Source organism: Zophobas morio, unplaced genomic scaffold, assembly GCF_036711695.1.
Source record: "Zophobas morio isolate AGI-343-1 ecotype UQ-CSIRO unplaced genomic scaffold, CSIRO_AGI_Zmor_V1 ptg000026l, whole genome shotgun sequence".
NCBI lineage: Eukaryota > Metazoa > Arthropoda > Insecta > Coleoptera > Tenebrionidae > Zophobas > Zophobas morio.
In genome coordinates, this window is record NW_026972131.1 from 14,459,854 (window position 1) to 14,486,743 (window position 26,890).

General features: G+C 35.2%; 1 protein-coding gene across 5 annotated transcripts in view; it reads left to right on the forward strand.

The window, feature by feature from the left end:
- Nucleotides 1–26,890, forward strand: part of LOC135136620 (CUGBP Elav-like family member 1-B) — a 347,598-nt gene that overhangs the window by 171,952 nt on the left and 148,756 nt on the right. The window contains exon 4 of one of the 5 annotated variants that reach the window (XM_064065986.1): nt 9,500–9,873. The exons of 3 other annotated variants lie outside the window; for them this stretch is intronic. In XM_064065986.1, the coding sequence (XP_063922056.1) occupies nt 9,734–9,873 (140 nt within the window). In that variant the 5' untranslated portion in view covers nt 9,500–9,733. Of the gene's footprint in view, nt 1–9,499; nt 9,874–22,960; nt 23,051–26,890 lie in introns of those variants that run through there. One more of the 5 variants, XM_064065984.1, reaches the window with a different exon arrangement.

Consider the following 26,890-nt stretch of genomic DNA (forward strand, 5'->3'; position numbering starts at 1 on the left):
AAAAGCCGAAAAATCAAAAAAATTGAAGAATTAATGAATTAAAAAATCAAAATATCGTGAAATTTAGATGGCGGGAAATCAAAACATTGAAAAGTCGGGAATTCGAGAAACGGGAAAATCAAAAATTGAAACCTCGAAACATTGGGAAATAGAAAAGTCGAAAAATCAAAAATTCCATTATTCGAAAATTCGAGAAAAATCGAAAAAATAAAAAATCAAAAACATGAAAAATCGAAAAATTGAAGAATTAAAAAATCGAGAAGTCGAGAAGTCGAAAAACCGAAACATTGAAGTCGAAACATACAGAAATGGGAAAATTAAAAAATCGAAAAGTCGAATCGAGGAGAAATACAAAAAGTGAAAAAATAGAAATAAAAAAAAATACTAAAACTGAAATATCGAGTAATTGAAAAATTGAAAAATCCAAAAATCCCAAAACTGAAACATTGAAAAATTAGGAAATCGAAAGATTGAAAAATCGAAAAATTGAGGAATTGGAAAACCGAAAATCGAGAATTAGAAAAACCCAAAAATCGAGTAGTCCAAACATCAAGGAATCAAAAAGTCGAAAAATCAAAAATACGATTATTAGAAAAATTGAAAAAATCGAAAATTTGCAAAAATCTAAAAACTAGTAAATTAAAAAATCAAAAGATCATGAAATTTAGATAGCGAGAAACCAAAACATTGAAAAGTCGAGCATTACAGAAATGGGAAAATCAAAAATTGAAACCTCGAAACATCGAGAAATAGAAAAGTCGAAAAATCAAAAATTCGATTATTCGAAAATTCAAGAAAAATCGAAAATTAAAAAAAATCGAAAAATTAAAAAATCGAAAAATTGAAGAATTAAAAAATCGACAAGTCGAATCATGGAGAAATAGAAAAAGTGGAAAAATAGAAATATTAAAAAAATCCTAAAAATGAAATACCGAGTAATTAAAAAATTGGAAAATCCAAAAACCCAAAAATCCCAAAACTGAAACATTGAAAAATTGGGAAATCGAAAGATTGAAAAATCGAAAAATTGAGGAATTGGAAAACCGAAAATCGAAAATTAGAAAAACCCAAAAATCGAATAGTCGAAACACCAAGAAATACAAAAATCGAAAAATCCAAGAAAAATAGAAGAATTAGTGAATTAAAAAAATCAAAAAATCGTGAAATTTAGATGGCGGAAACCAAAACATTGAAAAGCCGAGAATTCGAGAAATGAGAAAATCAAAAATCGTAAACTCGGAACGTCGAGAGATCGGAAAGGTTTAATCAAAACATCAATGAATCGAGAAATTGAGAAATGGAAAAACCAAAACTTGGAAACGTCAAAAATTGAAAAATTGAAAAATCGAAAAATTGTAGAAGCGAAAATTTGAAAAATCCAGAGAAAATTGAAAATTGCCAACACTGAAATATCGAAATATTGAGTAATCGAAAAACTAAAAATCTAGAAATTGAAAAATCTTGAAAAACCGAAAAACTGAAGAATAAAAAACTGAAATAGCGAAAAATTGAGAAAAATCTTAATGTCTAAGATAAAAATTCAACTCGGATTCATAAACCACAAGTTCAGGATTACGTTACTTTTTAAAATTAAAGTAAGTTTTATTGGATAAAATTGAAGGATGTCATCATTAAATATACTGACCGGCAAAAAAACCGGCCACCCTGAAATGTTTCGCAAACCACATTAAAAATTATTAATTTAGCTAGTGGTTGTTTTTTTATTAAAGAGTCATTCACTGTTACCACCGGATGTACAAATTAGCTAAAAAAAAAGAGACAGATTTGTTGGGCTGCGCTGCAGGGGCGAGGGAAGTTCTCTGGAAATAACCTCCGACCAATTTTTGACTACCAGCTTTGTACAAGTGTTTCTGGCAAAGCTCCCTCTGGGAAAGCTCGTATCGAGGTAATGCATTTGCAAACTATGAAACAGAATCGACCACTCGAGCAAATAGCGGCGTTCTTAATAATAAGTGGTTTTATAAAAGTGAATCAATAAACGCGAAGTGCAGCGCCTGGCAATAATAAAACGTGTTTCGCTTGCTTTTATCATCGAGACAATCCTCGTTCCAAATCGAACTCGTCTCCCATAACAATTCCGAAATTGTCTTTATCGCGTACCTGCGCTCTAAGTGGTTGTTAAAGCGAGATTAAAATGACGGGTATATGTAACAATAAAACGCGAAAATAGTTAATGCGAAATTTTACGGTCCCTCGTAAAACTAAGGTGTAAAAATCTCCACCGAAATATGCCTCCGGCTCGTTTTCCCCCCCGAATCAAGCGTCATTCGAACCGCTCGCATGAAGAGATCCTCGCAGCTTTGACTAATTACAGCTTTTCCGATGATTGTTTCATCAGCGCCGAATCAAAAAAAAAGTCGCTTTTCGTGTGTAATTAGGTGCTAATGATTCCTAGTGTTAGTAGGGCCGTCTTTTGCCGGAGTATCGGTTATTTTGCAACGTGAAAGGCATCCGACCGTACTAAATTAAATCGGGAGCTTAAAGAGGACGGAGCAAGGACGCTCGGCTCCGGTAATACGACTCCGGTCGAGGGGAGCGCTGGCATCTTGCTCCCGGAGTTATGATGACGGATCAACTAACCGAAACAGCCTGTTGCCGGGAACGAATATTAAAGAAACTCCGGGCAGGTGGGCGCAATAGTTCGGCCGTAAACCGGAAAGCCGCCCGGAATCCGCTTTATTTATCCGCACAATTCGCGTTTAAAAAAAACACGCCGTAACTCTAATTACGAAGTTTGTCGAAGCGACGCTTCCTGGGATTGCTTCGAGTCGATCCGGAATCTGCATGCTTTTCCGTTCGAGTCGTCTGAGTTTCGGCGGCGTCGTGCGTAACGGCAGACCTCAATCGAGAAAAGGTTGGTTGCAAGTCGGCTACATTTTCCGGCGTTACGGGTCGGCAATAAAAAAAATCCAATACGGGATCGGCGTCGCGTTCCCGAGAGGATCGGTCGCCACCGTCGTACAACAAGTGCGGATCCGTCGTGGATATGTATCCGGGCCTGTTTACCCCAATTCCAATTACAAACTTTCGCCCATCGGCGCGCCTCCCTTGGTCCGACCCTTTCGCAAACTAATCGAACGTCCGGAATAAATCTCGGCCGAATCATCTATCAGAATTACGGACGGTGGCGCCGCGACGTGACGGACGGCAACAGGCGGGACGCCGGGAAAAGGCCAACTTCGGGGTTTTGATGCTTTGGCGAGACGCGAAGCGAGGTCGGGACGAGATTCGAACGTTTATTCCCGGAATTGACAGGAAGAAATTTTTGACAGGGCTAAATACGTAGATAAATTAAAATTGATCGACAGTAAAACACATAATCCGGGTTTCTGTAATAATCAAAGAGCGTGGTCTTCTAGGATCTACAAGCTTTAGAAGAGGGCAATTATAATCGATTTTTTTTAGTTCTTTAATAATTTCTGCACAAAATTTAAGATAATAAAATATCTTTTGTATGTTTTTATGTTACAACACAACACAGTTAAATAGGTCAGGTCAGGTCAGGTAAGGTCAAGCAACGTCAGGTCGATGCTACATTCAGAGAATTACATAAGTTATGTGCCCTTATGAAAATTTTTTTTTTATTACTCTTACAATAGGAGAAGGTTGAGTAGCAATTCAGTGATAACCCCATTATATATCTTTCATCGAACTTTAACATTTTAGACCCAAGAAATCGTGTCTGTTTCCGTCTGTCTGTCTGTCTGTCTGTCATGGTAAATCGGTAACCAAAGATTATTCGTTTATCCCTCCTCTCTGAACTATGCAAAATATTATGACTCCTTATCAATGCAATGATGGTTCTTAGAATTAATTATACAGAGTGACTCAAAAACATTAACCTATGAGACAATTTATTGTATTAATTAAATCAAGAACGACTCACTTCATTTTCCCGAAAATTTGGGAATTAATATACTGATATATGTGTCCTTGCAAAAATGTTGATGACGTCATCGCTAAATTGTGCGAAGGAAAAACTCAACTTCAGGTGTGAAGGAAGTTCTGTCGAAACAACTTTCGACCAATTTTTTTGTATAACCTTTCTCTGTTTTGGCACTTTTGTTCTGTTAACCAATAAATCTACATATATTAGTATTATTATTATTATTATTATTATTATTATTACTAAATGTTGAAAAGTAATACAGTCGTGAACTTGTAGTTGTGAACTCGTGTTAAATTTTTATTCTAGACATCTAGATTTTTCGAAAAAAAGTCAAAATTGTATAACAATTCAATGTTTCAATTTTTCAAAGTTTCGAGTTTTCTATTTCTCGATTTTTTTATTTTCCAATGTTTCAGTTTCGATTTTCCAAACTTTTACTTTTTTGAATTTTCAATATTTCAATTTTTCGATTTCTTGATTTTTCAACTGTGGATTTTTCAATTTTTCGATGTTTCAGTTTTGGGATTTTTCAGTGTTTTGATTCTTATTTTCCCGATGTTAGAATTTCTCGATTTTCAATTTTTAAATATTTGAGTTTTAGGATTTTTCAATTTCTCGAGTCTTCAATTTTTCGATTCTCCGATTCTTTGATCCTTCAATTTTACGATTTTTCCATTTTTGGCATTTCTAAATTTTCGATTTTTAGATTTTTCAGTTTTTCAACTTTTAGATTTTTTGATTTTCCCATTTCTCCATTTCTCGACTTCTGATTTATGGATTTTTCGATTTTTCTATTTTCCTATTTCTCGATTTTTTAATTTTCTAATGTTTCAGTTTAGGGGTTTTTCAATATTTAGATTCTTCGATTTTTCGTTTCGATTTTTCAAATTTTTACTTTTTCGAATTTTCGATTTTTCAGTTTTTAACTTCTCGATTTTTCAACCCTGGATTTCTCAATTTTTCGATGTTTCAGTTTCGCGATTTTTCAGTCTTTTGAGTCTTATTTTCCTGATTTTTCAATTTCTCGATTTTCGATTTTTTAATATTTTAGTTTTGGGATTTTTCAATTTTTTGATTATCCACTTCTTCGATCCTTCAATTTCCCGATATTTCAGCTTTTGGCATTTCTAAATTTTCAATTTTCCGATTTCTCAGTTTTTCGACTTTTAGATTTTTTGATGTTCCCATTTCTCCATTTTGGATTTTCCAGTTTTTTTATTTGGTTAAATTTTCGATTTTTCGATTTCTCAGTTTTCCAATATTTCGATGTTTCGTTCGGATTTTTCAAATTTCATTCTTCAATTTATCTTTGATTTTCCATTTTCCGATTTATCGATTTGCTAATTTTTGAATTCTCCATATTTTCGATTTTCCAATTTTCTAATACATATTTCAGTTTTATGATTTTTCAATTCTTCAAATTTTGTGGTCTTCAATTTTTCGATTCTTCAATTTTTCGATTTTTGAAGTTACTAAATTTTCGATTTTTCGATTTCCCTATTTCTCGACTCCAATGTTTCCGGTTCTTGATTTACGGACTTTTCGGTTTTTCAATTCTTCAACTTTTTCCATTTTTTAAATTTTCGATTTTTCGATTTTTTGAATTTTTGATTTCTCGATTTTTCAATGTTTCGATTTCTCGCTTTTGCAATTTTTCGATTATTCAATTTTGGGATGTATTAATTTTCGATTTTTAAAATGTTAGATTTTTCTATTTCTCGATTTTTTAATTTTTCAATGTTTCAGTTTAGAGATTTTCAATATTTCGATTTTCCAAATTTTGACTTTTTCGAATTTTCAGTCTTTCAGTTTTTCCAATTCTCGATTTTCCAACTCGGGATTTCTCAGGTTTTCGATGTTTCAGTTTTGGGATTTTTCGGTGTTTTGGTCCTTATTTTTCCGATTTTTCAATTTCTCGATTTTTCGATTTTTGAAGTTTCTAAATTCTCGATTTTTCAACTTTCCAATGTTTCCAGCTCTTGATTTACGGATAGTTGGGTTTTTCAATACTTCAACTTTTTGATTTGTTGATACATATACATTTCGATTTTTAAAATTTTTGATTTTCCGATTTTTTGAATTTTCGTTTCAACTTTTCGCTAAATCATTGTGATTTTTCAATATTTCAATTCTTCAATGTTTCGAATTTTCGTTTTGATTTCTCAGTTTTTTAATTTTTCAATGTTTCAATTTAGAGATTTTCAATATTTCGATTTTCCAAATTTTGACTTTTTCGAATTTTCAAATTCTCGATTTTTCAACTCGTGATTTCTCAGTTTTTCGATGTTTCAGTTTTTTGATCCTTATTTTTCTGATTTTTCAATTTCTCGATTTTTGAAGTTTCTAATTGTTCGATTTTCGATTTCTCAACTTTCCAATGTTTCCAGCTCTTGATTTATGGATAGATAGGTTTTTCAATTCTTCAATTTTTTGATTTGTTGATACATATACATTTCGATTTTTAAAATTTTTGATTTTCAAATTTTTTTAATTTTCGATTCAACTTTTCGCTAATTCATTGTGGTTTTTCAATATTTGGATTCATCGATTTTTCGAATTTTCGTTTTGATTTCTCGATTTTTTAATTTTTCAATGTTTCAATTTAGAGATTTTCAATATTTCGATTTTCCAAATTTTGACTTTTTCGAATTTTCAATTTTTCAGTTTTTCGAATTCTCGATTTTCCAACTCGGGATTTCTCAGTTTTTCGATGTTTCAGTTTTTTGATCCTTATTTTTCAGATTTTTCAATTTCTCGATTTTTGAAGTTTCTAAATGTTCGATTTTTCGATTTCTCAACTTTCCAATGTTTCCAGTTCTTGATTTATGGATTTTTGAGTTTTTCAATTCTTCAACTTTTTGATTTGTTGATACATATACATTTCGATTTTTTAAATTTTCGATTCTCCGATTTTTTGAATTTTCGATTCAACTTTTCGCTAATTCATTGTGGTTTTTCAATATGTATTTGGATTCTTCAATTTTTCGAATTTTCGTTTTGATTTCTCGATTTTTTACACTTTCCACTTATTGATTTTTCAATTTTTCGATTTTTTGATGTTTCTATTTCTCGATTTTGCAATTTTGCGATGTTTTAATTTTTCGACTTTAAATGTTAGATTTTCTATTTTTTTTAACTTTAGGGGTCGGTTTATAGAAACCCAATTAAATATTTAATCGTGGATTAATTTAACAGAGAATTAAAATATAGAATATGAGCCCGTGATTGGTTAAAACATGCACGTTGCCTAGCAACGGACCTCAATTTAACTTTAATTCGCGTTCTATAAGGGCCGATTTTATAATCAAGTTAAAGGAACTTTAAAATTAAAGTTGTATTTTTACCATGGAAACAGATTGTTTGACTTTTAACTAATGGGAGCTTTAAACCATTGTCTCAACAATGTGTTTCCATGGTAAACATTCAACTTTAACTTTAAAGCTCCTTTAACTTGATTATGAAATCAGCCCTTAAAGCTCCCATTAGTTAATAAAGGTCCTTTAAGTTTTGATTATGAAACTAGCCCTAAACCGGGTCTTATAAGTTTTCAATTTTTTGATATTTCGATTTATCCATCTTTCGATTTTCCGATTTTTCAATTTTTCGATTTTCAACTATTTCGATTTTTCAGTTCCTCGATTGATTGATTTTTATGCATAGCATTTATTTTAACTTATAAGGGTTATCAGAAAAAAATAAAATTCAAAATCAAATCTTCTACTTTTCAAAAAATCTGGACTTAAACTTTTTTTAATCACAGAAAAAATCATTTTAGAAGCAGGAAATTAACAAGGATAATAGAATTTTGAGTAGATTTGATTGCTCCGAATTTACGATGATTGTATTCCCTATACCAGAAATGACTTAATCTTGTCTATGGCAAGCTTTCGGATTACCACATACAAAGTTTGAGGCGCCCTTGTTTCCAGGGGTGGATCGAATTTGCTGAACCAGCACGGGAAAAATTTATACGAGCCCTGAAATCTCAGGGACCATTTGTCCCTGGGTTTTTGAAGTAGTTTGAAGAAATTTCGCGGACTTTTTTTGTTTTATTTTTGAAGTAGTTTGAAAGAATCTCGTAAACCTTTTCGGTTTTGTTTTCGATGTAAGTATTTTGAAAGAATGTCGGGGACGATGTTTATTTTATTTTTGAAGTAGCTTGAATGAATCTCGGGGACCTCTGGTGCCTGGTTTTTTGAAGTAGTCTGAAGTGTCTCAGAGACTCCTTTTGTTTTGTTTATGAAGTAGTTTGAAAGAATTTCGGGGACTCCTTTTCTTTTGTTTTTGAGATAGTTACAAAGAATCTCGTGGATCCTTTTTGTTTTATATTTGAAGTAGTTTGAAAGAATATCGGGGACTTCATTTGATTTGTTTTTGAAGTAGTTTGAAGTATCTGAAGTACCTTTTCTTTAGTTTTTGAAGTAATTTGAAAGAATCTGGGAGTCCCGTGATTAGGGCGCATGCTGAACTATCGAGGAACAAATTTAGATCGATGCCTGAAAGGCCGAAATTTTACTTCATCTCTACATAGAATAAAATGAAGCGTCTGTCTGTCTGTTTGAACGCAATAATCTCAAAAACTATTGTACAGATTTTCATGCTGTTTTCACCAGTAGATAGAGTAATCCAGGAGGAACATTTAGGTGTATAATTTATGAAGGTTTTGTGTAAATTGGCCGAACTATCATAACAATTGTCGAGAAGTCGGAAAAAATCATGCCATCTGAAAACTGTTAAATGATACACATATCATACAACTTCATTACGCCGGCGAAACCAGACCGGGTTGCTAGTTTAAAACATACAAAAAATATAAAATATATAAACATAAAATTTTGATTCGGGAATCGGGGGCTCTGGTGTGCCGCCGCTACCCTGGAAAATCGTTGATTCCCATCTGGTCCCATTCGCCGCTAGTTGCTTCCTCGTAGCACAACATACCGAAATCCGACTATTAAAACTGTGCATAAATCTCTCCACCGCAAGTGTTCGTTTGCATAAAGATCATAACTGCACCCGCGCCCCATCACGCGCCCGCCTCCATCCCGCGGTTTCGATTTCTCCGAAGCCGAAACAACCCAGCATCTATTTGCGGTCCGCGAGTGAAATTCGTGGGGCGGCGATCGCATCGGCTAATTGCAGGGCCGGCGTCCCGTCCTTCCTCCGGGAGGGTGGGCGGCGTGTGTGTGCCTCCAGACGGTCGTGTCGATGCATTACATATCGCACGTCGCCGTCGCGGGCGCTTGCGCCGCTGCGCCTCGGCCGCCGACCAGGAGCGGCGTCAGTGCAGTGCGGAGCGTCGCGACGACCGGTATGTGCGCGCTCGGCGGCGCCGAGCAGAGCGCGACGGGCGCGGGACTCGGCCACCAGGTACGCCGCCGCCGCCGACGACTCCGCTGTCCACGGCCCCCGCCGCGCGAGCCCCGGTGGCGGCTGGCGCGCCGGGGGCCCGCTTTGGCGCCTCCCTGTAGCTGTGTGCACTTGTCTTGTGCGTCCCGACCCGCTCTGTTCGGCCCGCTTGTGCGGCGGCGGAGGCCGCCGCCGCACGTGTGTCGTACCGCAGCGATTAACTTGTGTGTGCTTTTCCAGGCCCTAGCGTAGTATTTCCGTGTGTGCCGTCCACCTTCCGCCTGGCTGTGTGTTGTGTTGTTGTTGTCGCCCCCGTGCACCATGCCGCGGTGCTCCGACCCGGCGTGACCCAGGTGGAGCAGCGACGCGCCTCGGATCCGACGCCACCGCGGACCATAGATAACAGGTGCGTTATCTTATCTCTCGGCGCGTACAGGTGAGATTGGCCAGTCCCGTGGCTGAGTCTCACCGACTATGTTGCACTCGCTGGACGCGCTGGCAGGCAAGTTGTCCCCGGGCGCGCCGACCCAGAACGGCCCTCAGACGTCCGTCCTGGACACGAACGCCAACAGGGTCCATCCCTACCTGAAGCAGGGTGCGAACACCGCCGCCACGTAAGTCTCTCACTACACCTTATCTCTGATGATGATTGCTGCGGACGGTATTCGTCTTCGCTGCCAGACCGACGTATATTTAGACCGGATTGAATTCGCGTGACACGCGAACAATCCATTCGAAATTCTGCACGAGGCATCGCGACCATTCCGGACGGACCAGCGCCAGATCGCATTCTTCTACAAATAGACGACGCGAAAGACGAACTTCGGACGGGGTGGTACCTACCTCCAGGAACGGATTCTTAATATCCGCCCGATACAAATTTCGCGCAATCTGGGGGAGAGCAGACGACGCTATTCGACGCCGCGCGATCTCTGGAGATGCCTGATGGCAATCCGACGCGCATAATATTGTTAACAGTCTCTTCTTTGCCTATTCTTCCATTCATATTGTGGCTCTCGACGCGCCTAAATTGATTTTAAGGCCGCGAAATATCTCCTCGGCCCGTCGTAATTTCAAAGGGAACAGGAATGTCACGTAGGGACTACAATTCCACAGTTAGTGTCCCTTTCGATCAACCGGAAAAATGCTTTACTTGTATCCCAGGAAGTATGCAACGACAAGTAACATCAGTGGCGTAATTAACACCCCCGCAGCCGCGCCGGGGCGAAATCCGTACTATTGTGCACAATACGTTTTTAATATAAACTGCTTCCGTGTGTAATATACAACTTTTCCCAGTTGGTTTTGATACAGATAAGTCAGATCCACCTGCACTAATCTCGCATCACCTTTTTAATCTTTTATTACGGGAAAAACGTAAATATTCTCAATTTGTCAGTACATGCTTAACTTCGACTGTTTAAGTTTATATTTCGAAAGAATTCGATTATTAGCAGCGGCCAAAAACACTCATAAATTTCACAGTGTTCGGTTTTTGTTGTACGATTTTGATTGTTTCCCAAAAATCTGGATATCTAGGGAAAAAAGTGAACACGGATTTATAAAACACAGGCGCGCGAGTATCTTATTTTATAAAATTTAAGTGACATTTACCAATGGACGTCCTATTGTTGGTGGGGATGATTAGACACACGATATTCTTAGTACACATGCAAAATTGACAACAATCGGGGAAATAGTTTCGGACATAACCTGTCGAATAAAAATTCGAACAGACGACAGGCAGATAGACAGACAGACGGTCCCGTGATCTATTTTTTCGTGTTCTAGGGGTCATGAAACGTCGAGAGAACATAAAAGTCGCCACTTGCCCAATGGGTTCGACTAGTGTCCCTAGATATACTTTGGAAAAGAGTTGTGACACGGACATTTTCTGTCTCTGTCTTTGTTACATGACGGTCAGTTATGAAATAGCTATAGTGGTTGCTGTCTTTATCTAATTTAGTGATTTAGTTTCAAAAACTTCAAAAGAAATTTATAGGTTAAGTTACATTTTCAAAGAGTGGCGTAGTGCTCCAAGTAGTTTCTTTGTTGACAGTACCTTGTATTTAAGAAGTGTTATGAGGTTACGTCAGGCGCGGATACAGGATTTCGTTCAGGGGGGGGCAAAATTTTTGTGTGATTTTACCTATCTACCAGAAATTCGTTCTAAACAAAAAAAATTATAAAATTTTAGCTAGTATACTCTTTTTCACATAGCATGGGTGACATTTGGTTCTTTTCATTACACGTATAGTGTACAGTAGAACCTCTATAATCCTAATTCCTAATTGGGAAAAAGGTGTGTTCGGATTAACGATTTGTTCTGATCAGCAATTTTCGCAAAAATCTGAAAGGGAATTGAATAACAACTTCATACACAACTAAAAACAAACTTCAAGAAATAAACCTAAATTTTATTAAACAAAAATTAAAGAATTCTTAAGCAACAATGGATAATAGTTACATTCTAAAAAAATATTACTCCGTGACCATAAACACGCTATCTTTTTGGAATAAACACCCCGGGATCTATACCCTGAAATGTTTCAGAATTTTTAGATGAATTTTTCAAAAATGAAATTTTCCATTATGTATTCGTATTACCTCCATTATGCAAATTTCGACCCATTCTCGACGATTTTCGAAATTTAACTAAATATATTTTCTTGTAGATTTTGAACCTCAGAAGTCACTTCTGGCTTCATTTCTTCGATAACTTAAACCATTTTTCCAGAATCGTCCAGTTGAAATATCGCAATTTTTAAAAATTTCGAAAAATTCGAATTTCACAGCGAATTTTCCGAAAATATTGCTCCGTTACTATAAACATGGTATATTTTTGGAATCAGCACGTCGAGATATATATCCCTGAATTTTTTCAGAATTTTTAGGAAAATTTTTCAAAAATGAAATTTTTCTCATGCAAATTTCGACCCATTTTTGACGATTTTCGAAATTTAACCAAATACTTTCTCTTGTAGATTTCGGGTCTCCGATAACTTCATCCGTTTCTCCAGAATTAGTTAATTAATTGAGTGCTTTGAAATATCGCAATTTTTAAAAATTTCAAAATATTCCATACAACATATGCAGAAAGATCTTGCGTCATTTTTGGAAGTAGATGCATGTTTTCAAGTTCAGTTCGGATTGCAGAGTTTTTGTTCAGATTAAAGAGGCATCGGCTTCAAATAGCCTCTGTTCGGATTACTGGATGTTGAGACAATCGTGAGTTCGGATTATAGAGGTTCTACTGTATTTACAAAATGAAATATGATTTCAAAATTTTGAAATTGGTCAAAATAAAGTACCTCAGTCGTGTGTCAGGGGGAGGCAATTGCACCCATTGCCCCCCCCCCCTGGATCCGCGCCTGGGTTACGTACTTCTTACAAATTGAAACCGGCATCTCTGGTAAAACAGAAAAATTCGGAATTCCTAATCATACTGATTTACACTTTATGAGATTATCACAATTTGCAGTCAAGTTTGAACACCATTCTGTACCTAAGTACTGCCGTTGTTCCCAACGTAAGATTTAGAGAGTATATCACATTGCCAGTGTCTAATCATTTTGCTTCTGATCAAAACAACATTTTGTAATGTAACGAACTGAGAAGGTAATGTCCACCGTGGTAAGAAATTTGAAGCATCTTTAGTAGGTTCTCTCTCTACTACTCTAGAATAAACAGTGCTTTTACAACGTCCTCACATTTCCATCATGAATATTTGCTCTAATATATAGAATAATCTCAGTAGAAATATATAGATTCATGTGCCCCCATATTAAATAAAACTTACAAGTTAAAATTTGTTGCTTCTTTTCATTAAAATAACAATGAAAAAAAATAAAAAAGCATGTAGGGTCATCGAATTTCTGTAACTCGAAATAATTAAGAAATGTTCCACAAACAATTAAATAGCCGAAGAATACATGAGGTTGGACTGAACAGTTTTATATACATGTGGAGCGTCAGAATCAAAATAAACATTCCTATTTTCGTAATTTGGGTAAACTATTGAATTTTGGAACTGCGTTTTTGTGCTTTTGCAATTCTAGATAATGCGTCTCCGTGTGTGGAATTCCCAGTAAAATGATAACATACGATTTGCTTCCATCGTAAGCTTACACCTCCTACATAAAAAGCAAAACATGAGTAGCGACTTCATTTAAATTTGTTAATGTTGTTTCCTAAAAGTAATGAGGAACGTGGACAGTATTCTTTACCTGTATTGATTGCTGCTTCGCGTAAAAATAAACAATAATCTCTTTCCTAATCATTAAAATTTTGAATTTTGATTGTTAAATAGGTAAAATTTCATTTCATGTAAAATTCCTGCTAAAAATGGTATGTGCTGAATTTTTTGGCATAGGGTTCTACTTGAAGGTAACGGAACATTTATATTCAGAAGATATAGTTATGTCCTGACGTTCCAATTCGTTGAAAATCCCTTTTATAGTTATGTTTTATACATCGTCCTTATTTTTGTAATTTACCACTTGCCTTTCTAAACTAGAAATTTTTGCTTTCAAGACAATTTCTTTTTCAGCACCCCGCGTTATTTTTTCTTGTAACTTTTTTTCATTTTGCAGTGTTTTGATGAAGTTGTCTTTTTCGAAAATAGTGTGCTGAAGTTCATCAATAACATTTTTTTTCCAAGAACCGGTCATTTTGACGTAAATTCAGCCACATTATAAATTGTTGGAATTGCGTTCTCACATATTTTGCATTGACATGAAATATAAAATTTGACCAAGGATTGGATGGAAAATACAGTTTTGGACAACAACCTCGCAGATGTAAGCCCTTTTGCCAATTTTTCAAGATGGATATTGCATCTGTTCTCTCCATTTGTTAAGTAATATCTTGTTAAACAATGAGAAGCTTTTCTCTTCTGTATTTCTACAGTTTCGTACACAGCAGACAACGACTATTCTCTTCCACGTCTATGTGCTAAATGACAATTACAAATTGTCAAAACACAACTCAAAACAAAACATCCGCAGCCAGCATAGCAAAATAAAATTTACCATTAATTTTGACGTTTCGTGTCACAACTCTTTTCCAAAGTATATCTAGGGTCTCTAGGTTCGACTACATCTACAAAAAAATAATAATAATTTTGAGGAAATCTTATCGAAAAGTTTCATTAATCGGTAAATAAACTTTCCGTCGCCATCAAAACATCTGATAACGTTCGTGTAGTTTGCTCAATTTCCGTTTGAAGTTTTGACAGAATTGGTTTTTTTACGTTTTACTAGCGTTTTATACTTTTCGATGGGGCACAGTTCAGGCTAAGGTATTTTTTCTCCATTTACACTTGAAGTCGTCTTTCCTGGAATAGTAGTGGGACCTGGTTGCGATTTAACCCGATCTTGCAATCTGTTTCATCACATTTATGTTATCCAAACATCTTTTGACGTCATTTTTGAGTAAATCTTCGCCGACCTTGGTTTTTTAGCCGACTTTTTCTCCGGTGGTGAGCGAAATCGTGCGACGATTTCCCTGCGACTGCTCTCAATCCTCACCTGTCCGCCCCTTCGCAGCCACCTTCAGCGGCGTATCAATATTGCAGGAAACGGCGCCGCCGCCGCTGCAATTCCTATTTCCCCTTAAAAAAGATGTACTTCCCGAGGTGTAGGAGTTGTCGGAATAGTGGATGCGCATCTGAAAATTTTATTTTCCTCGCAACACATCCCCTAATTCGTGAAACCTCCTCCAGACGTCCCCAGGAGCACCATCTCGGCCTCGTTTTATAAATCACATTAGGAATACGCGATCAATATTTACGCTAAATTTTATATTGCTCCCACCCACTCGAACGAAATTAATGGCTCTAGGACACGGTGCCAGTTTTCTGGCACTACTTCCACGCGTGATTTTTAATAAACCCTAATTTTAAGGTCATTTTGAATCGTGCGCTATCCCAAGTCTGACGTTGACGCTGTCCCAAGATCGCTCGAGAAGTTGCTTTTTAGCGGGTTGAGCTCGATGCGTCGTTGTTTACATACTGATAACGCTCGAGTATGTTGCGGTGTTGCCGGATGGTGTGGGGCAGGGTCAAAAAATCGCTTCAATCGGCGAGTGCCATTACGTTAATGAACTCTGCGGCCGCCGCCGCCCAACAACGTGCCGCCGCCTGAACGCATCAAAGGAACTTGGCCTCTCCGATTTTACGATGGAATAAACTACCAATAAGATTATCGCGCCAACTTATTTACCTACTAAACCGGCGTGTTTATTTTAACCAATAGTAGCGTAGGTGACGTCACGACTACTTAAATGTGCGACGAAAGATGGAATGTGGTCTGTGGTCAGTTATAATTTCCGATTTTTACGAGGTTCTAAAAATGTTCGGGTCGGACGGCGAGCGGCGCGAGAGGTTTTTTTGGTAATTCGGTAATTTCGACGAAAGGATGATAAGATTATTTTTATCGGGTTATCGGAGCGAACGTGCGCGTTTTTGTCGTGGCTCTAACTGAGATTAGTGATTCGGAGATAACGGGGCTCGGAACGTTAAGTAAATTAACTCTTAGATGCGGATTGCGAGATGACCCAAATAGAAATTAAATATTGCGAGCAAAACGATTTTTTTTTGTTCACCAAAACATCAAAAAAATCGCTGAAAATATCAAATTGAAAAGGACACGTGCGTGCTTTTCAACAAATCGTTCGTCTAATAGCTTGTCAAATTTAAAAATAATTTTTCTTGGTGGATAATGACGCTGTCGCGAGAACTGTGACAAGATTTCACGCTGTTTTAACAGGCGAGACAGGCGCTTGGCGACTTGGTTACAGGTGCTTTCGGCGCGAGTTAAAACGAATTTTTTTCAAGTCCGAACAAAAAATAATTACGCTGGAGGATGAAAAAATAGGATCTTTCGTAGCAATCCAGCTTCTAATTCCCCACTTCCCGATAATGAGACAGAAATAGCATTACTTCCACACAATTTTCCGACGATTGAAACCCTTTCCGGGCACCTCTTTAACAAATCAGTTTCTACAACGTGAAAGTAAACAAAAAATTCGTCGAAAGTCATTTTGACACAAGTTCTCTCCGTCGTTCTTGAAGTGCAGCATCACAAATCTGGCTTATTTGAAAAATTATAATTTTGTTTTCTCTATAAAGTAACAACAAGTGACGTAAATAAGCCTCTCGTAGCTTTTTTAACTCGATTTTTTTGTTTCTTCAGTTTCTCGATTTGTAATTTTCAGATTTAAATTTTTCAGTTTTTCAATTTTTCGTTTCTTCAATTTTTCATTTCTTCAATTTTTCGCTTCTTCAGTTTATCGTCTCTTCAATTTTTCAATTGTGACCTTTTAATTTTCTAATTTTTTTGTTTCTTCAAATTTTTGATGTTGCAATTTTTCGACTTAAAATTGTTCGAGTTTTCAATTTTAATTTTAATTTTTCAGTCTTTCCATTTTTTCATTTGTTATTGAAAATTTATTTGCAATTTTTCGTTTCGAATTTTTATTCTCTTTATTTGTACAATTTTTCGATTTTTCAATGTTCCGATTTTATATTTCTTTTATCAATTTCAGTTTTTTCAATTTTTCGTTTCTTCAATTCTTCATTTTACAATTATTCTTTTTTTTTTCAATTTTACGACATGAAAATCTTCGAGTTTTACTTTACAGGTGTTTCATTTTCTAACTTTTGGATGTTTCTATTTTTAGGTTTGGCAATTTTTTGATTTTTCAACTTTTCGTTTCTTCAAGTTTTCGATTCAATTTTTTTTCTTTTTTCCATTAGGTATAGGATTTTAAAACTTTTTCACTTATTCGATTTTTCAGTTTTTCGTCAATTTTTTGTTTCTTCAAATTTTCGATTGACAATTTCACGTTTCGGTTTTTTATTTTCTTTACTTTTACAATTTTTCAACGCTCCAATTTTCTAATTTTTGGTTTATTTAATTTCGCTTTTTTAGTTTTTTCATTTATTCAATTTTTCGATTTGCAATTTTTCCCATTTTCATTTTTTCTTATTTCTTCAATTTTACGACATTCGTACTCTTCAAGTTTTTAGTTTTAATTTTTCGGTTTTCAAACTATTGGACGTTTCAATTTTTAGATTTTTTCTTTTTTTCAAGGTGAAATTTTTCAATTTATCGAAAGACGATTTTTCGATTTTTAGTTTTTAGATTTTACAGCTTTCTTTTTAATCGTTTCTTGAATTTTTGATTTGCAATTTTTCTAGTTTTCTACGATTCCAGAACTTTTCCTTTTTTTAATTAGTAGATTTTAAAACTTTTTTCTCATTTATTCGATTTTTCAATTTTCCGATTTTTAATTTTTCAAATTCTCCATCGTGCAATGTTACAGTTTTTCAACTTTTCAATTTTGACGATTCCATAATTTTTAGATTTTTTAATTGTTGGAATTTCCAGTTGTTCGATACATTAATTTTTTTCAATTTTTAAATTTCTCGATTTTTTTCTTGGTTACAGGTGCTTTCGGCGCGAGTTAAAACGAAATTTTTTCATGTCCGAACAAAAAATAATTACGCTGGAGGATGAAAAAATAGGATCTTTCGTAGCAATCCAGCTTCTAATTCCCCACCTTCGCAACTACTCTCTAAATTAATAAAACTTCCCGATAACGAGACAGAAATAGCATTACCTCCACACAATTTTCCGACGATTGAAACCCTTTCCGGGCACCTCTTTAACAAATCAGATTCGGGGAAATTATTAAGGATGTTTCTAGAACGCGAAAGTAAACAAAAAATTCGTCGAAAGTCATTTTGACACAAGTTCTCTCCGTCGTCCCTGAAGTGCAGCATCACAAATCTGGCTTATTTGAAAAATTATAATTTAGTTTTCTCTATAAAGTAACAACAAGTGACGTAAATAAGCCTCTCGTAGCTTTTTTAACTCGATTTTTTTTGTTTCTTCAGTTTCTCGATTTGTAATTTTCAGATTTAAATTTTCCAGTTTTTCAATTTTTCGTTTCTTCAATTTTTCATTTCTTCAATTTTTCGCTTCTTCAATCTATCGTCTCTTCAATTTTTCAATTTGTGACCTTTTAATTTTCTAATTTTTTTGTTTCTTCAAATTTTTGATGTTGCAATTTTTCGACTTAAAATTCTTCGAGTTTTCAATTTTACTTTTAATTTTTCAGTCTTTCCATTTTTTCATTTGTTATTGAAAATTTATTTGCAATTTTTCGTTTCGAATTTTCATTCTCTTTATTTTTACAATTTTTCGATTTTTCAATGTTCCGATTTTATATTTGTTTTTTCAATTTAAGTTTTTTCAATTTTTCGTTTCTTCAATTCTTGATTTTGCAATTATTCGTTTTTTTTTCAATTTTACGATATGAAAATCTTCGAGTTTTACTTTACAGGTGTTTCATTTTCTAACTTTTGGATGTTTATATTTTTAGATTTGGCAATTTTTTGATTTTTCAACTTTTCGTTTCTTCAAGTTTTCGATTCAGTTTTTTTTCCTTTTTCCATTAGGTATAGGATTTTAAAACTTTTTCACTTATTCGATTTTTCAGTTTTTCGTCAATTTTTTGTTTCTTCAAATTTTCGATTGACAATTTCACGTTTCGGTTTTTGATTTTCTTTACTTTTACAATTTTTCAATGTTCCAATTTTCTAATTTTTGGTTTATTTAATTTCGCTTTTTTAGTTTTTTCGTTTATTCAATTTTTCGATTTGCAATTTTTCCCATTTTCATTTTTTCTTATTTCTTCAATTTTACGACATTCGTACTCTTCAAGTTTTTAGTTTTAATTTTTCGGTTTTCAAACTATTGGACGTTTCAATTTTTAGATTTTTTCTTTTTTTCAAGGTGAAATTTTTCAATTTATCGAAAGACGATTTTTCGATTTTTAGTTTTTAGATTTTACAGCTTTCTTTTTAATCGTTTCTTGAATTTTTGATTTGCAATTTTTCTAGTTTTCTACGATTCCAGAACTTTTCCTTTTTTCAATTAGTAGATTTTAAAACTTTTTTCTCATTTATTCGATTTTTCAATTTTCCGATTTTTAATTTTTCAAATTCTCCATCGTGCAATGTTACAGTTTTTCAACTTTTCAATTTTGACGATTCCATAATTTTTAGATTTTTTAATTGTTGGAATTTCCAGTTGTTCGATACATTAATTTTTTTCAATTTTTAAATTTCTCGATTTTTTCTTGGTTACAGGTGCTTTCGGCGCGAGTTAAAACGAAATTTTTTCAAGTCCGAACAAAAAATAATTACGCTGGAGGATGAAAAAATAGGATCTTTCGTAGCAATCCAGCTTCTAATTCCCCACTTTCGCAACTACTCTCTAAATTAATAAAACTTCCCGATAATGAGACAGAAATAGCATTACCTCCACACAATTTTCCGACGATTGAAACCCTTTCCGGGCACCTCTTTAACAAATCAGTTTCTACAACGTGAAAGTAAACAAAAAATTCGTCGAAAGTCATTTTGACACAAGTTCTCTCCGTCGTCCCTGAAGTGCAGCATCACAAATCTGGCTTATTTGAAAAATTATAATTTTGTTTTCTCTATTAAGTAACAACAAGTGACGTAAATAAGCCTCTCGTAGCTTTTTTAACTCGATTTTTTTTTGTTTCTTCAGTTTCTCGATTTGTAATTTTCAGATTTAAATTTTTCAGTTTTTCAATTTTTCGTTTCTTCAATTTTTCATTTCTTCAATTTTTCGCTTCTTCAATTTATCGTCCCTTCAATTTTTCAATTTGTGACCTTTTAATTTTCTAATTTTTTTGTTTCTTCAAATTTTTGATGTTGCAATTTTTCGACTTAAAATTCTTCGAGTTTTCAATTTTAATTTTAATTTTTCACTCTTTCCATTTTTTCATTTGTCATTGAAAATTTATTTGCAATTTTTCGTTTCGAATTTTTATTCTCTTTATTTTTACAATTTTTCGATTTTTCAATGTTCCGATTTTATATTTGTTTTTTCAATTTCAGTTTTTTCAATTTTTCGTTTCTTCAATTCTTCATTTTCCAATTATTCGTTTTTTTTCAATTTTACGATATGAAAATCTTCGAGTTTTACTTTACAGGTGTTTCATTTTCTAGCTTTTGGATGTTTCTATTTTTAGGTTTGGCAATTTTTTGATTTTTCAACTTTTCGTTTCTTCATGTTTTCGATTCAATTTTTTTTCTTTTTTCCATTAGGTATAGGATTTTAAAACTTTTTCACTTATGAGATTTTTCAGTTTTTCGTCAATTTTTTGTTTCTTCAAATTTTCGATTGACAATTTCACGTTTCGGTTTTTGATTTTCTTTACTTTTACAATTTTTCAATGTTCCAATTTTCTAATTTTTGGTTTATTTAATTTCGCTTTTTTAGTTTTTTCGTTTATTCAATTTTTCGATTTGCAATTTTTCCCATTTTCATTTTTTCTTATTTCTTCAATTTTACGACATTCGTACTCTTCAAGTTTTTAGTTTTAATTTTTCGGTTTTCAAACTATTGGACGTTTCAATTTTTAGATTTTTTCTTTTTTTCAAGGTGAAATTTTTCAATTTATCGAAAGACGATTTTTCGATTTTTAGTTTTTAGATTTTACAGCTTTCTTTTTAATCGTTTCTTGAATTTTTGATTTGCAATTTTTCTAGTTTTCATGTTCTCAATTTTACGATTCCAGAACTTTTCCTTTTTCAATTAGTAGATTTTAAAACTTTTTTCTCGTTTATTCGATTTGCCAATTTTCCGATTTTTAATTTTTCAAATTCTCCATCGTGCAATGTTACAGTTTTTCAACTTTTCAATTTTGACGATTCCATAATTTTTAGATTTTTTAAATGTTGGAATTTCCAGTTGTTCGATGAAAAAATAGGACTCCCATCCAGTGATCTTTCGTAGCAATCCAGCTTCTAATTCCCCCCTTCCCAACTACTGTCTAAATTAATAAAACTTCCCGATAACGAGACAGAAATAGCATTACCTCCACACAATTTTCCGACGATTGAAACCCTTTCCGGGCACCTCTTTAACAAAACCTTCACGCTCCAGTTTTTACACCTCTCATGAAAACACAAAACACGTCGAGTTTAACCAACTCCACATTAAAAATACTTTGACCGAAAAATTTCATTTTAGCAGATTTTTGCATTAAAGATCGCACTAAAATCGCGATATAAAATCAACGCAGATCTTGCACACCGGAATTTTAACGAAGCCAATTTTTACCACTTTTTTTGTAATAATAAGAACCCGATCGTGTGTTTCGAACCGAAAAATAATTTTCGCTTCACGAGTGAACGGTTTTTAATTCGGACAACAGTATCGGGAACGCTCAGTGGCTTGATGGTGATAATACGCTGATGGGTCGTGGTCCTGGAGGGTTTTTGGCCCTACTTAACCGCAGATTGCGTATCGCCCTTCAATTTTCGTCGTTCGTGTGTACACAGCGGCAGATGACTTGCCGAGCAAGCATTCCGAAGGCGGAAAAAAATCCAACGGCGCAGAATTCGGTCCGATAATCCCTCGGGAATAAATCTTGTCGCTTGACGAAAAGGTCAAAGCGAACGCCGATGGAATTCGGCTAATGGGCCGCTATGGGTGTGTGGAGGAAGCGCGAAGTGCGATAAGGACGATTTGAAAGTAGCTGTCGAGGAGAAAATTCGGTGCGAAGCGAAATTGCCCTTATTAAAATGACGCGGCCCCTCCGTATAGTTAGTCCCATTTAATATGGCCTCTCGATTCTCAATTATCTCGTCTTTCGTTTGTCGGAATAATCAAAGCGCGCAACTAATTACTAACAAGTTTAAATCTGTCGTCGAGCTTATTTTAAACGGAGTTCCATTCTTGCGCGGCCATTTTAGATTTCTGGCGGTTTTTCCGGGGGAAAAACGACTCGTTTATTTTTACATTCCGGAGCGCGTTTTTGCGCGGACATCTGCTTAAGCGGGGCCATCAAGGAAACAATGCCCGATTTTTACGACGCGAATCAGCCCGGAATCGCTCCGGGGGAGAAAAAACACTGACGATTGCACGTTTCCGGGGCGGATGAGGTGAGGAAAACGTCGCGTGTTAATCGGCGCCGTAACGGCCACGAGGTCCCCCCGGAATCGGCTCGCACTAAATGGAATGATAAATCCGGGGACACCGAGAAAAAGACGCTAATAGAATCCGAAAATTGTTTAGTGCGATAGGCAGCGTCATTACGCACGGCTTGCGGGAAATGGCCACATTACAACATTATCGTTATCAGTCGCGCACAACACCTCCATCATCATTTGCGCGAACGTCACCGATCTCCTTAACTTCTTTCTTTCAATAATTCATGAAATTGCGTCGATTCGGGCGGGAAGAGAATATTGAATTCAAATTTGGCGGTCGCAATTGCCTATACATAAAAAGCGGCGTTGGTGGCGCGCCGCCCCCGCCACGCCAATCATATAAATATTTAATCCCGGTCGAAAAATCAAATTATTCCTGCCTCAATTTTCTGTTTAGACGCGAATAAGTTCCAAGAACATTATTACGAGCAGGTTGTTCGAAATTTCGGTTTCCCCTTGGCGGTTATGCATCATCCTGTTTCCGGGGGCGGCGGCGAGTGTACCAGCCGTGTTGTTCATAACGAAATCTGCTTGTATACTTGTGCAGGTATTCTCTTTAATGTTCCTGTCCTCCTATTCCTGTTTAGACGGCCCCTGCCTTTGGGAGACTAATTGGCAACGTGAGCTCGAGGGGAACGGAGCAAGTGAACTTTTTTGCCTTTCAGGGATCACTTGCCACGTTTTACACAAGTTGCGCAACTCCTCGAAAATGGTGGGGAGGGTGAACGAAGTTCAAAGCGAGCGACGCGAGCTGGGTGAGCATTTAATTATAAACGAGGATAACCACTATGACTTGTCAAGTGAAAACGACGAAAAAAGTGATACACAGATATTGTTTGACATTTTGCGTAGTTGCGACAGGTAGTCGTTAGGACTACTGGTTGACTGAATTTTGATGACTGTTAGACTTAAGTACTTAAATTGTATTAAATGTAAGAAATACGGACCATAAGTGCATTTATGAAGTTCCGCTGCGTTTTAAACGTTTTTGTGCTTTGAGTATTTCATTAACGTGTGGATATTATGTATTGTATTGAAGCTAACACTAGCAAAACCGGATCGCTTTGTGTAACTAACGTAGAAAAAATGGTGTGTGCAGCTTTCGGAAAAAGTGAGCACTTTTATGTTGTGTAGGTTGACCGTGTTGGAAACCGCTGATATCAAACGACTGGAAACTCGATTGCAATCGCAAGGTTTTGTCATAAAAAAATAACAACCGCTGCAAAACCTTAATAATAGTTGTCCAGAACCGTGTTTGTAGGCCAAGTTTTACCGGTGGCTGTCAAAAGTTTTACCCTCATTTCGTGCTTGTTTCATTTATTATTATTATTGAATAATTTGTAATTAAAATTTAAAATTACAAGAGTTTTATTGTTACTACCATGAAAAATATTTCTTGGTTCGACTATGTAACACAGGATGAGTCACTAAATCTAAGAATAGTTCTAGTGTTTTATAGTTGTTTAAATTCGTAAAAATAAGTTGCCGCATTTTCGTTTTTTCTTGTCTAGTTTTATGTCGTTGTCGCTTTAAAAACATAAAATAAAAACATACTTAAATGTGGAAAGACAATTCGGGTATATAAAAATATACAGTATGTCCCGGATTGAGTTCACAAGAGGAAAAAAAAAACCTGTATTTTTTATTTTACAAAAAATGACATAGGAATAACATTTTATTCTTAATTCAAAACGAATAAATCTGCAATTAAAATTTTAATATTAAAATTTAGACTCCCCAGTTTTTTTTGGATTTTTAGATATTTTCAAAATCTCAGTCAATCTCCTCTCTCCGTCTGAAATTTTTTATCTTCCCTGAATCCTACATTCGAAATTACACAAAAAACTTTTTTGCACTCATGACCTTTTTTGATAGCTTTCGCGCATTCACCAGAGTGCGGGACGTCGAACTTCCCGCACACGTGCATTTAACTTCCCGTTGCCATGGTAACCTTAAAATACTCGGGTAGTGTCAACATTGTGACGTGTTGACGGCGCTGTCAATGGCGTTGTTTATAAATAACTCACAGTTAATCTCTTCAGTTTAAAGGTTTATTCGTCGCAAAAAATATTGTACACAACACGTTCGTGAGCCTGCTTCCCGCATTCACGCAAATGCGGCACTCCCTTCGGTCGTGCCTCAAACAAGCGTTCATGCGGGAAGCAGGCTATCCCGAACTAGTTGCGTAAATTACTATTACATAAATTTCGATTATTTTTGGGTTCATTTTTCGGAAAATCATTACAATGTTTTCAGAACTGCCACGTTCTTCGAAAAATTTTCGAAATTATTGTTTCACTTATTTGTTATTTGACGAGCTATAGTGTGACTTCAGACTAATCATCCGTGGCGAATTCTCAAAAAGCTTGAGTTTTTCATTTTGCATTCGGAACGAACTCTCTTTGCAAATTAATTTTTCAAGTTTGTCAGTTATTTGATGACTCATAACTGAATTTTCTTCAGACGTTTTTTGAAAAGGGTTTGGAAATTATTTTCCCATTTTTAACTTGTTATTTGAAGATCTATGACAAAATTGATTTCTGATGTATAATAATATACGAAAAGTTTTCTGAAGAGATTTTTTCGGAAATTTAACTGATTTCTGGATCATTTTCGGAAAATTTGTACTGTTCTTTCAGAATTTCCAGTTGTTTATATAATTGTCAAAGTTTTCAAAATCATACCTGTAAAATGTCCGCGCTAATTTTAAGTCCCCTGGTGTTTTATTTCCGGATAAATTTAAATGAACTTTTTTTACTGAATGAACTTGAAAAAGTGTTTTGAACGTTTAGTATTTTATTTTTTATGAATTTGAAAAAGTATTGAGTGCCACAGTTTTTTTTTTTAATCCAGGAGGCTCTTGAGTACCCATTAAAATAATTTTGTAGGACTTTGGTGTTCTATTTTTGGAAAATTCTGACGTGACCTGTTTTTGAGTTAATTTTGGGACCCCCTTTTTTTGAAAAACCTAAAACAATCTTGGAGCCTCTGGTGTCTTTTCTTATATAAATTTAATTAAGCTTCTTGGAGGATACGTCATTTACTAAAATTAGTCTTATCTTAGTCTCTTCTTAGAGGGTATCTCATTAGCCAAAATCAGTCTTATCCTAACAGGTACTAGCCCCGCCCACCCACCCTCTCTCTTCTTAGAGAGTATCTTATTAGCCAAAATCAGTCTTTTCTTACCAAATATTAGCCCCGCCCACCCACCCTTTCTTTTTTTAGAAGATATCTCATTTGCCAAAAGGTGGGCGGGGCTAATACCTGTTAGGATAAGACTAAGTTTTATCCTAACAGGTACTAGCCCCGCCCACCCACCCTCTCTTTTCTTAGAGGATATGTTATTTGCCAAAATCAGTCTTATCTTAGCAGGTACTTTGTCTTCTTTCTTAATATACATAGTCGTCTTTCCAGAACAAGAAACTTAAAACATGTTTTAAGAATGGTAAAATGGTAAATTCTTGTAGACAAATATTGATGTTGCAATTAAGCCCCGCCCCTCGATCTGACAAACGAATGAAAAATTCATCATAATTGAGAATTGATATCAGGACCGGTGTGGGTGGGGCCTAATCTTTGGCTTAATTTTTTGTTAATATACATAATATTTTTTCAACAAAACAATACTCAAAAACATGTTTTAATTTCTCGGAGAGAAATAAGGACTTTGCAGTTAAACTCCTCCTTCTTGGCTCACGACGAATAAAAAAATCATCAAAACGGGGATAGGGCGGGTGGGCGCGGCTTATATTTTGCCTTTTTTCTCCTTATTTACAAAGCCACCTTTTCATAACAAAAAGCTTAAAACATGTCTAAAATGGTACATTTCTGCTAGGAAATATGGATTTTGCAATAATGGGGCGGAATCGATATTTTCTTATGCAAATTTTCCATTTTAAACAAGTTTTAAGTTTCATGTTTTGAAAAAAAGTCTACACATATTAAAACAAAAAAGGCAAAATGTAAGCCCGCCCACCCGCCCTGTCTCCAATTGTAATGATTTTTTTATTCGCCATGCACCAAGAGGGCGAAGTTTAACTGCAAAATACTAACTTTTTTACAAGAATTTAAAAACATGTTTTTGAGTATCGTGTTCAAAAAATACTATTCTAATATTACGAAAAAAGACAAATTGTTAGCCCCGCCCACCCACCCCGTCTCACACACACATTTAAAATGGTAAATTTTTACAAGGAAATATGGATTTTGCAATTAGGCTCCGCCTTCTTAACTCACGACAAATAAAAAAAGAATCATCACAATTGAGATATGGTGGGTGGGCGGGGCTTATATTTGATCTATTTTTTCTTAATATACGAAGTCTTCTTTTACCACCAAGAAACTAACAATATGTTTAACTGTCTTGTTGTTAAAAGAAAACTCTATATACATATAAAAAAAAATCTGCCCCACCCACCCGCCTCGATCTCAATTGTGACATTAATATTTCTCTAAAAAATCTACCCTTTGAAAAACATAGTTCATATCGTAATTTCTTGTAGAGAAACAAGGATTTTGCAACTCAACTCCGCCCTTCAGCTCACGATGAATAAAATATTCATCACAATTGAGATGGGGTGGGTGGGCGGTACTTA